The sequence below is a fragment of the Macrotis lagotis genome, chromosome 1, assembly GCF_037893015.1.
Source record: "Macrotis lagotis isolate mMagLag1 chromosome 1, bilby.v1.9.chrom.fasta, whole genome shotgun sequence".
NCBI classification, from domain to species: Eukaryota; Metazoa; Chordata; class Mammalia; order Peramelemorphia; family Peramelidae; genus Macrotis; species Macrotis lagotis.
This window is the reverse complement of record NC_133658.1, coordinates 871071509-871082908: the sequence shown is the minus strand read 5'-3', so window position 1 is coordinate 871082908 and position 11400 is coordinate 871071509. Positions and strand designations below refer to the sequence as shown.

General features: G+C 43.9%; 1 protein-coding gene across 4 annotated transcripts in view; it reads right to left on the bottom strand.

Annotated features, from left to right (window-relative positions):
* Positions 1-534: 534 nt before the first annotated feature.
* ECE1 (endothelin converting enzyme 1) overlaps positions 535-11400 on the bottom strand; it is a 178397-nt gene continuing 167531 nt past the window's right edge. For all 4 annotated transcript variants that reach the window (XM_074218208.1, XM_074218209.1, XM_074218207.1 and 1 more), the window contains 3 exons: positions 9809-9999; positions 4580-4675; positions 535-3458 (listed from right to left, as the gene is read on the bottom strand). In XM_074218208.1, the coding sequence (XP_074074309.1) occupies positions 3282-3458; positions 4580-4675; positions 9809-9999 (464 nt within the window). In that variant the 3' untranslated portion in view covers positions 535-3281. The remainder of the gene's footprint in view (positions 3459-4579; positions 4676-9808; positions 10000-11400) is intronic.

The following is an 11400-nucleotide window of genomic DNA, read 5'->3' as shown; positions in this document are numbered from 1 at the left end:
GATCTGCAGCCTCAGCTTCTGCTTCAGGCGCCCATACCTAGCCTTCCCTAAAAGGGGATGGTCTGGGTCAGAGTCGCACTGCATTACAAAAGGGAGATCTGGAAAAGACCTTGGAACATGACATGTCAGAGCTGGGAGGCCCTTAGAACACAGGCTGTCAGAATTGGGAGGGCCCTTAGAATGTGGGGTGTCAGAGCTGGGAGGGTCCTTAAAATAGGGGGTGTCAGAGCTGGGAGGCCCTTAGAACACAGGGTGTCAGAACTGGGAGGGCCCTTAGAACAGGGAGTGTCAGAACTGGGAGGGCCCTTAGAATGTGGGGTGTCAGAGCTGGGAGGGTCCTTAGAACAGGGGGTGTCAGAACTGGGAGGGTCCTTAGAACACAGGGTATCAGAGCTGGGGGTGGTGGTTTATAATCTGATCCAAAACTCTCATCAATGTAGAGGTGAGGCCTCCCCAGGTGATTAGGTTCTCACCTTTCCCCCTCACCCCCCACGCGCCCCCCCTTGGCTGCTCTCAGACACAGACAGGTGTGGCTCCCAGGTAGAAGTCCTTTATTATTTCAATTACAAAAGTGCCACAATGAAAACTACAGTAGCACAAAAAATAAAAATAAAAATCCCTTTCCCCCCGAGTTCACACATCCATCACATCACATACTTGGTAATGGGGTTAAGCAGGCAGCCTGAGCCCCCCACCAGCTCCCGCCCAAAGCAGCCCCTGACCCCTGGCTTCTTGTCCTGAGGGCTCCTGAGGAGAGGGGCAGGCCCCACTGTCTCGGTCTCCAGTAGAAGCCTAGGCAGCACCCGCCCTGAGCAGAGGGGAACGGGGTGGCCTCCCGGCTCCTGGTCTTTCCCTTCCATTTTTCTCTTTCTTTGTCTTGCCCCCTCCCCCAGCCCCACACATGTGGAAACAATCAGGACCTTCCACATTCCTCTGAAGGATTACCCGGCGATCACTCCCAGCTGGGATACCAGGTCGCCCTTCACCCTGCAACTCCTGAGAACAGAGACTAATGGAGGGGGTGGAGGGGGAAGGGAGGAAAAAGAGGAGGGAAGGAGGAAGGGGAAAGGAAAGGAAAACCATGGAGAGATGGGAAAAGAGGAAGGAAAGGAGAGAAGAAGAGGTGGGAAGGAAAGAACCAGAAGAAAAGGAGGCAACCACCACCAGAGGGCACCCCCTCAGACAGGCGTACTCTAGGACAGACCAACATATGCCCCAGTGATTGGACCCTGGCTGACCCTGGGTGGGTCACTTTGGCTTACAAGTGGGTCCTGGTCCACTAGCTTCAACTTCTGCCTTCAAAATCCTTCCTACCTTCTTTCCTCCTTCCTAAAAGGCCTCCCAAAGTCTGTAGAATTGGCCTGGTCCCCACCCCGAGAGCCGCAGATTTTTGCCCAGCACGGTGGGGTGATTGCCTAACACAGGGAGGTGCAGGAGCCCATTCCACCCGGACTAAAGAAACCGCTACATGACCCAAACTTAAGAAGATAATCAACAGACGGCTTAGGCTGTCTGGAGGCCCCGCTCAGAGTTCTGGGTCTTTGGGGGGTTCCAGACTTTAGCTAGCTTGAGCCTTGAGTCTCAGGATTGGCCTAGGGTAGCGGATCAATGGACTCTCAAAGAATAGGTCCAGGTTGGGAGGGAGGGGTGTGGGAGGTGTGGGCGGCCTCGAAAGCCAGTCAGACACTTGGTGCAAATTCTTTGTGGGAAAAAAAGAGGTTTTCCTTAGGGCAGAGCCCTAGATAAGGCACTAGAACTGAAAGGCTGGGCTGAGATGGGGCCAAGGTCACGGTGGGTGGGTGGGTGGGTGGGGGACCAATCCAGCCTTAGAGGCAAGAACTGCAAACCCTAGAGACCCCGGTGGTGTGGGAAAGAGGAGCCTCGAGTCCTTCAGTGCCCAAGAGGTCACTTTAACCCCACAGGTAGCTTGGGGTCAGCCAAGGGCAAAGAGGACGGACACTAAGATGTTTTAGCTTAAGACATAGCGGCTCGGGGGAGTTTTCTGACCCCCTACTGTTTCTCTCAGCATCCTCGGGCAGATTAGATTGTCAGCTTAGCCAGAGGACCCACCTCTAGCTGAACTTGGCCTGGGAGTGACCAGTGGATACTGAAGTGCCTGGATCTTGGAGGGGCTGAGCGTGGTGGAGGGAATAAGCAATGGGTACATATTACTCAAACAAAAAAGAAGAAAACCAAGAGCTCTGAAGCTACAGTCATCCCTTTTTTATGGGGCAGGGAGGTTTGTGGTTTCTGTTGGTAAATGCAGAGGATCTAAGTCATCCCACTCCCCAGCCCATTCCTCTTCCTATAAATTCCCTTTAAAATGTGGATTACAGATGGATGGGTTTTTCTTCCCTATTCCCATCCCCTGCTGGAAAATCAGAACCCTTGCTCAGGGGCTGAGCACTGGGTAGGGACCTCAGGATTTAGGTGCCAAGGAAAGGAAGGAGGGACGATGCCAGAGGCTGGTGCTGCCATTTTCAATCTCTCTTCCCCTAATCTCTACTTCATGGGACTCCTGAGGTGACCCAGCAAGGGAGTCCTGCAATTACTCTGAAAGCCTCAGCATGGCCTTCTGGCTCCCAAGGGCTTGAGCTCTGGGAATCACGGTCTCAGTTCAATACAACCAGCCCCTGCCTCAACTCAGCAGCCTGGGGAGGGGGCTGGAAAAGGTTGTCATTGTGGGGCTTCCCTTGTCCACAGGTTATTTAAAAAAATTAATAAATATACCAATCCTTTCTTCCTTTTTTTTTAAAAAAGTGTTTTAAATGCATTTTTTCCCTGAAGATTTCCAGTGTATTCCACAATGTTCCAAAACAAATTTCCCCGAAATAGATTTTTTTTTTAAAGCACTTAACATGGTGGTGGGTGTTTGTGGGTGTATCTGTTGTTACCCAGCACAGATAGGGCAAGTATAACAGACAATGACTCCAATTCCCTGCCCTTGACCCCAAGCAGCTGGACAGACACACAAACACCTGTCATGGCCATTACAAAAGTTGACTCACAAATGATTTGTGATTACAGGGGTTTTCACAGTGGATCCAATCTCTGGTTGGCACCAAAAGTCCATATTTTGGGACCCCTTCACATGGAGAGCTCTTCGAAGGAGGAGAGGGAGGGTGCTTAAGCAAGGAGGAGGGCCAGGGCAATGCCCTCGAGACTGGACAGACAGGGCCAACCTTTTCTTTCCTTCTTCCTCCCCTCCCCTCCCCCCAGGGTCTTTGTCCTGCCTGTCCTTCCCATCACGCCCATCCTCCTCCTTTCACCTGGATTCACCTCTACCAGACTTCACACTTTCGATGGGGGTTCATAGGGGAGCCAGGAGCACACTGGAAGTGTTCAGAGAACTCCTTGGAGTTGGAGACAGTGCCGATGACCCGGAAGCGAGAGGGACTGTGGGGATCAGTGATGAGGCCTTCGTGAGAGCTCTCGGGGGTACGGACTGAGCACCAGACCTGCATTGGGGAGCAAGTGAGAGAGGTCAAGATGGTTGGAGATGTGAAGGGAGTTAGAGCAGGATGCCTTCTTTACCTACTCTGGAATCTTAGCAGGAGGAGAGGTGGTATGATACAGTGGCAAGATTGGAGCACTTAGATTTATGGGTCTTGGGTTAAAATAGCAGTTCTGCCTTTTCCTACCTAAGTAATTTTGGATGAGCTGTTTAATTCAGTAGGGTCTCAGATTCCTCATCTATAAAAAGGAGGTAGTTGAATAAATATGGCCTTTAAGATCCTTTTACTAAGACCCAATAATAATAATGATGATGATAATGATGATGATCCATCATCATCATCTGACCTACTTTTTTTAGCTCTCTAGGATTCAAAAAGCACTTAAAATTTTCATTTGAGCCTTACAAAAACCCAATGGGGTGGATACTATTAGTATCATCATTTTATATATAGAGATATTTGTGGGAGGAAGAAAACAGGGATAGGATGGGTCTTCTATCCAACACCTTCTGGAATTGTAGTGGGAATAAAACCTATTCATACTCCCTACTGCATTTCCAGGCATGGTGGTCTAGGAGTCATCAACTCTCATATTCTCATAGTTTTAGGATTGGAAGGGAGTTCAGAAGATATGTGATTCACCCTTCTGCCTCAGTTTCCTCATCTGTAAAATGGGGGGTCATAGTAGCACCAATCTTTTTTTTCTTTTTAATTTATTTAAGGTAAATGGGTTAAGTGACTTGCCCAAGGTCACACAGGTAATTATTAAGTGTCTGAACCTGAATTTGAACTCAGGTCCTCCTGACTACTAGGCCAGTGCTCTATCCACTGTGCCACCGAGCTGCCCCAGTAGCATCAAGCTGATGCATTATTATTATTCCCCGGCAGTCTTCCCATTTGATCGATGAGGAAACTGAGGTGCTCAGAGATGAAGTGACATGTTTCCAGTCATCCAATTCATGAGTATTTGAACTTAGGTCTCTTTGACTCTAGCCCTAGTTGCCTTGTAGGATTTCCCATAGTCCATGTTCTTCTCACTCTCCTTACACTGTATGTCAAAGGGTTGTCTTGGTTGTTGGTAGAAGCTCAAGACAGTCTTGTAGAAGATAGACCAGAGAACACACCTGAGCAAACCCAAGGAAGAAGAGCTGGTTGTTGGTGAGGCCCAGGGTTGGCAGTGTCTCCTCCTCCCCATTCTTCTGCACCCAGTTCTGATAGGCCTGTTGGGGGACAGAGAAAAAAAATCTTAGTGGCTCTGTAGAACAGGGAGCTGAGGACATAACATTCAGAGAATGATGATGATGACTGAGCCCACTAGGGTCTTTTGGGGTCCTCCACTCAGCCTAGGAAGAAGAGAGATCATTCACTCATTCATTCATCAAACATTTTAAGTGCTAGGGATGACAAGATGAAAATGAACAATCTCTGACCCTACTTACATGCTTCTATTAATTACCCATTCAACAAACACCAAGCGCCTTCTATGTGATGGGCACTGTCCTCCTGGTCACCTCACTTTTTCTCATGTTCCCCATATCTAAACTGTTATTTCCACACCATCTCTCACATAGGTCCCCCTTTCTCTATTCACATCTTAATTTAGGACTTCTAGGCTGGAGGTACCAATGACTTCGGGTGGGCTTCAAATGTGACTCACAACACTTCCAAATGCAGCCCAAGCCAGATTAGAATGTAACTGGGAAATATTTTACAAAATAAATAAAAATATAATAAAATGCAAAGCAGAACACATTTGAAAAGTAATTTACCAAGCATCTCATGCATGGAGACCCTTATGTATGGATAGTGGCTCCTGTTTCTATTTGAGTTTGAAACCACTGCTCAAAGCTTAAAAAAATTAGTCTTTGTTATTCTGAATTTGAAAAACCCCAACAAAAATGAACATAAAAAGAGAATAATAGAAAAAAGAGGATTTCTATACAAAACCAAGAGTCTTTGCTGAGCCTAGCTTGTCTATTTTTTAACAAGATATCATAAAGCTATCATTTGAATTTCAAAGTGGTCCTACTTATTTGTATTTCCTTCTGAGCCCCTACTTCTTCAAATGATTCACCGGCGCTCTTTTCTTCCTCACCACTAGCCTCAACAACTCCCCCCCTTCAATTAAAAAAAAATATTTTTTTCTTATAACAAATGAGTGCGAACAATCAAAATAAATCCACCTAAAAATTTATGTTTCAATCTATTGGATGTAAGAGGCAACAGGGAGCCCCTGAAGTTCTAAGCACTGCTTAGGAAGATTTCTTTCTTTCTTCTTTTTCTCTCCCGCTTTCTTTTCTCTCTCTGCTTTTCTTCTAGCTCTTTCATTTCTTTGCTGCCTCTTCTGTTGATTATTCATTAAACCCCCCTAAAATCCCCAGGGAAGTTGCTTAGATCTTCAGGGGACTCTCAACAGTGGCTCCTGAACTTGCCAGGAAGGAAAAATGAGGGACATGGTTCTGAGCCCCCCCCACCCCCATCTTCTGCTCCTCAGCTTTCTTGCCTTTCTCAGAAGAATCCTTCTCCCTGAGGTGGGCAGTATCAGAGGCAGGAGCAGATGGATACTGACCTGATTTTTCAGCCTGTAGTTTCTCCTCCAAACCTGTTTATTTGGGTTTTTCTGGTGTTTATAAGGCCATGCTGCTCACCCTGTCCCTTCTCCAGAATACTCCATACCTGCCATCTTCCACATTAAAAACTTATACTATAGAAACTTCTTCCCTTCCCCATGCTCCAGTCCCTTAAATGAGATCTTTCCTTACAAGAATTAAAATCCACCAATCACAAAAGTCTACTGCTTTTAGCATCACTGGCTGGCCTGCCTCCTATTACTCTCCTCATTTTAACATACTGAGAGGTGGAAGACTGAAGGAGATAGAAAACAAGTCTTGGGGTCAGGAAGCTCTGTGTTTGAATTCTGTCTTGAAAACATGGGGCTGTCTGACCTGAGCAAATCACTTACCCTCTCATTGTTCCCTAAGCTCATAAGTTACAGGAAAGCAGTTGACTTTAATTAGACGTCAGTCCAAAAACAAAATCTCTTCTATGTTCCAGTCAAACTGGATACCTTTGTTCCCCCAAAAAACATTCTCCAGAATTCTACCCCCAGAACCTTCATCCACAAGTTCCCTACACCAGAAGGGCAGCCCTGTCCTCCAAACACTTTGTTGGATTCTTACCCACTCCTCAACGTACAGTTCAAATCCCACTTCCTCCAGAAGCCCTCTTTGATCTTTCCTGGAGGCCAGGGGTAGGAAACCTCTGGTCCACAGGTCATAAAAGGACTGCGAAATCCTTTGGTCTGCCGCACAGCAGGCAGGACTTAAAATTCAAAAAATCTAGGAGCTTTGTAGGGCCAGATTGTTGATAATTTTCTTTGGCCAGCAAATGATGCTATAAACATCTAAATGGCCCTTGACGGAAAAAGGTTCTCTATACCTGCTGAAGGCAATTTTTATATAGCTCTTAAAGACTTCAAAGCACTTTGCATGTGTTGTTTCCCTTGGTGTTAAAAAGAGTCACATAAGTTATATAGGTGAGGATCATTTCCCCTTTTTAGCCGAAGAAATCAAGAATATAGATTTGTTTCAGTTTATTTCTTCCAACTCTACTTATAGGTGCATGTAGGATGAGATTTTAAAAGCTGGTGAGTCTGTCCTCTAGATGAAGGAAACTGAGGCATAGAGAGCTTAACTAACTTGTGCAGGTGCTGGAGGTGGAATTTGAATCCAAGTCTTTCATTGTAGCTCCGGGTCTAGTTCTCTATTCACTAGAATGTACTGACTCCACCATGCTATTTCAGATAGAATGTAAGCTCCCTGAGGCAGTCCCATTTTTGTCCTTTGAATCCATGGTTCCCTGGCTCAAAGTCCAGTGCTTTTATTACTATACGATACTGTTTTTCATAAACTTCCTCATTAAAGCTGATCTAGAACATGGTTCTATACCTCTTCAAGATGTCAATCATCTAATAATGGTTTATTGTGTCCATCATTGGATTCTGATGGTATGTTGTCTCTACTGAAGAGTAGACTGTATGAGGGCAGAGTCTATTGCTGTAGTTCTACCCCTAATGTCCAGCCAGGCCTATGGTAGGCAGTTAATAGATATCTATTGATTTGAAATGAAGCTACGACCAATCATGATTAGAGAGGCTCTGTGAGGAAGCCTCCTGATGGAGAATTGATGGACTCAGGATGTAGCATGAGACAGACAATGATGTAAATGGCCAATATGAGAATTTTTTTGTTTGATTGTGCATTTTAGTTACTAGAGTCCTGTTCTTTCTTTTTCTCCACCCTGAAATGCAGGTTGGAGTGTGGTGGAAGGGAAAGAAAACATAGTTTTCTTAATTGGAAAAAAAATTAAATTAAAGTCCCTCCCCCCCAAATAAACAGTGGTTGACTGAAGAATTGATTTTTCTCAGGACCTAGTACAAAGAAGTCATCTAGTAGATGTTTTTTAGGATGAATATTTTATCCCTATCAGTAGACTTTGCAAAAAAAAGGCAAAAGCTGCCATGTCCCAAATAAATCAAAGAAAAGGATCTACAAAATTATTTATAGAGCTCTTTTGGTGTTGGCAAAGAAGCCGAAACTAAGGGAATTCACATTAAGTGGAGAGTGACTAAATAAGTATATAAATGTGATGGAATTCTATTGGGTTGTGAAAATGATGAAGGAAACAGTTTCAGAACCTGAAAAACTTGGATGAACTGATGCAAGATGAAGAGAGCAGAACCAGGAGAACAATTTACATAGTAACAGCAATACTGCAATGATAACGAACTGTGAAAGACAGAGGAATTCTGCTCCACTAAATGATCAACAATAATTCTAGAAGATCAATAATGAAGATATGATGGATTCACTATGCAGGATGAGACATATATCTGGGACATGGACAATGTGGGAATTTATTTTGGGTGTGTTCTAATGGTAGGAAAGACTGGAAGGGAAAGAAAATAAATTTTTGTTATTTGAAAATAATTAAATTAAAAACAAACAACCCCCATCCCCCAATTTAAATTTATATATACTTCAGTGGTACATAATAGATGTTTAATGCATATTTTTTTCAGTGAGGGATAACATCCCAGTAAAATATATCTAATCTCTCCTTGTTTCAAATAATAATAGCTATCCTTTGATTTTTCTTTTTCTTTTTTTTTTTTAAGGTTTTTGCAAGGCAAATGGGGTTAATTGGCTTGCCCAAGGCCACACAGCTAGGTAACTATTAAGTGTCTGAGACTGGATTTGAACCCAGGTACTCCTGACTCCAAGGCCAGTGCTTTATCCACTACGCCACCTAGCTGCCCCGTGTTCTTTGATTTTTCAAAGAAGACCATGCCAACCAATGGTGGTGTGACTTGTACCATTATGTTTATTATAGTGAGGGATATGTTGGGCAAAGACATCCTTCTCACTTGCCTCTTCCAGAATCATTTCATCCCATGACCTGATCTGATAGGAAACAGGACTTCTAGTAATGTTCTAGATGCTATGGGAGTCTCTTGACCTGTGAATACGGTTTCCTCACCCATATCAGTGAGATATCTCAGTGCTTCTCAGAGCTGGGAAAAGCACCAGTATGAGGTTTCTGGCAACTGAATGACCACACTGCAGTACATCCAAGTCTGTTTCTCAATGGACTAATTGTCAGTATAATCTTTTCCTCACTTATCAACAAGGTACCGTGATGTTTCACCATTGTTGGACTGTGACAACATAGTACATTCATGTCTGTCTCTTATTGGGCTAACTGTCAGTGAGGCCTTTGCTCTTAGACTTTCAACCACACTCCTCTTGGAACCCAAAGACTTTGCTTTCCCAGAAGTCTCCCGGGGAGTTATGGGAATAATGCTGCCAGATTTGTAGTTATCATCATTTATGGTTAGAACTATGATGGTATCTGATCATGTTTGTTTGTTTGTTTATTTAGGTTTTTGCAAGGCCAATGGGGTTAAGTGGCTTGCCCAAGGCCACACAGCTAGGTAATTATGAAGTGTCTGAGACCGGATTTGAACCCAGGTACTCCTGACTCCAGGGCTGGTGCTTTACCCACTACACCACCTAGCTGCCCCTTCTGATCATCTTTAAATCCCCAACTTTCATTCTTGATTAATGAACACATTCTTGTCAAATGTCTTGAAAAAACCGAAATTGGGGCAGCTAGGTGGCACAGTGGATAGAACACTGGCCCTGGAGTCAGGTGTACCTGAGTTCAAATCCAACCTCAGACACTTCATAATTGCCTAGCTGTGTGGCCTTGGGCAAGCCACTTAACCCCACTGCCTTGTAGAAACTAGAAAAACAAAACCCAAACCAATGAAACCCTTAGGCCTCAGCCCTTACCTTATAAGCTGCTTTGAGACCCCCATTGTCAGCAATGTTCTCCCCCAAGGTATGGCGCCCATTCACTGCCTCTCCATTAACTGTATAGTTGCTGTACTGCTCCACCATGCATTCAGTCTGCTGCTTGAAGGCCTCCACTGAGGAGTTCTTCCACCATGGTCGAAGATTGCCATCTTTGTCGTACTCCCGACCTAGGATCAGAGAGAAGCGTCTTGAAAAGGGGAAACCAACATGAGCCAGGGACCTTGCATCTTCCTTTGCCCTCTTCTCCAATGAAAGAACTTATGGTACCATATGTTATTATAGGAAAACTGGATTGTAAGCCTAGTGGGGGCTTTGTTTTATCCAAACTCTTTTTTAAAAAAATATTAATAATAGCTATCATGTATATGGCACTTAGAGAAGTACATGACCTTTTATTTGATCGTTGCAATAATGCAGGTTATTGTGATGTGGGGATAATGTCCCCATCTTACAAAAGAGGAAAAGGAGACACAGATCAAAAGCTCTTCCAAAGATCACATTGCTGAGAAGCGCTACCCATAGATGCGGTCTGAAAACGTTAAATGAAACACTGATTTCCCTGGGGTGACTGGGATGTGTCCTGAGGGACAGAGAGCCAACTGTTCTTGAGATAATATATAATAACCATTTTGAAGAATAGGAACATGAAGCCTAAAATAAAATAACTTTCTCATGTTCACACAGATCCAGACCCTCCAAAGATCCACACCTAGATTCTTAGCTTTATATCCAATCTGTATTGATTGCAACAAAGGGGGTGAAAGTGGGATCACCAAAAACTCCCTAGGAAGGTCTTTTCTATGATCAAATCACTTAATTTTCCTTGACTCAGTTTCTTTATATGTACAAGAAGAAAACAAGTATTAAGCACCTACTATGTTTTAAGAACTTTACAAATATCTCATTTGACTCTCACAACAACCTTGGAAGGTACATTCTATTAGTATCTTTATTTTTCAGTTGAGGAAATAGAGGCTGGGAGAGTTAAGTGACTTGCTCAGGGTCATACAGTCAGTAAGGTGGGATTTGAACTCATGTCTTCCTGACTCCATCAACGTTCTAATGCTTCTGCCACCCAGCTACCTCAAATGTAAAATAAAGTATATTCAATTAATAAATAGTCAAGAGATGTAAACAGGCAATTCTCAAGAAAAAATTTCTCAAGAAAAATTACATCTATCAACAACAATGTGAAAAAAAAATGCTCCAGATCACTAAAAATCAGAGAAATGGACATTAGAATAACTGTGTTAGTTTTATTTCACATCCAGCAGCTTGGCAAAGGTGACAAAGAAGGAAAGAGACAAATGTTAGAGGGGCTACAGAAAAGCAGGCACACTCGTGCACTATGGGTGGAATTGCCATTGTTGATGGTCCAGCCATTTTGAAAAGCAATTTAAAACTATTCCCTGCAAATCACTAGACTGCATATTCTTTGAACAAGTGACATTGCAACTAGGCTATACCCCTAAAAAAATAAAAGAAAAAGAGATGACATGGGTACAGTAATTTTTTTTTAATTTTATTTTATTTAAGGCAATGGGTTAAGAGTGGCTTGCCCAAGGTCA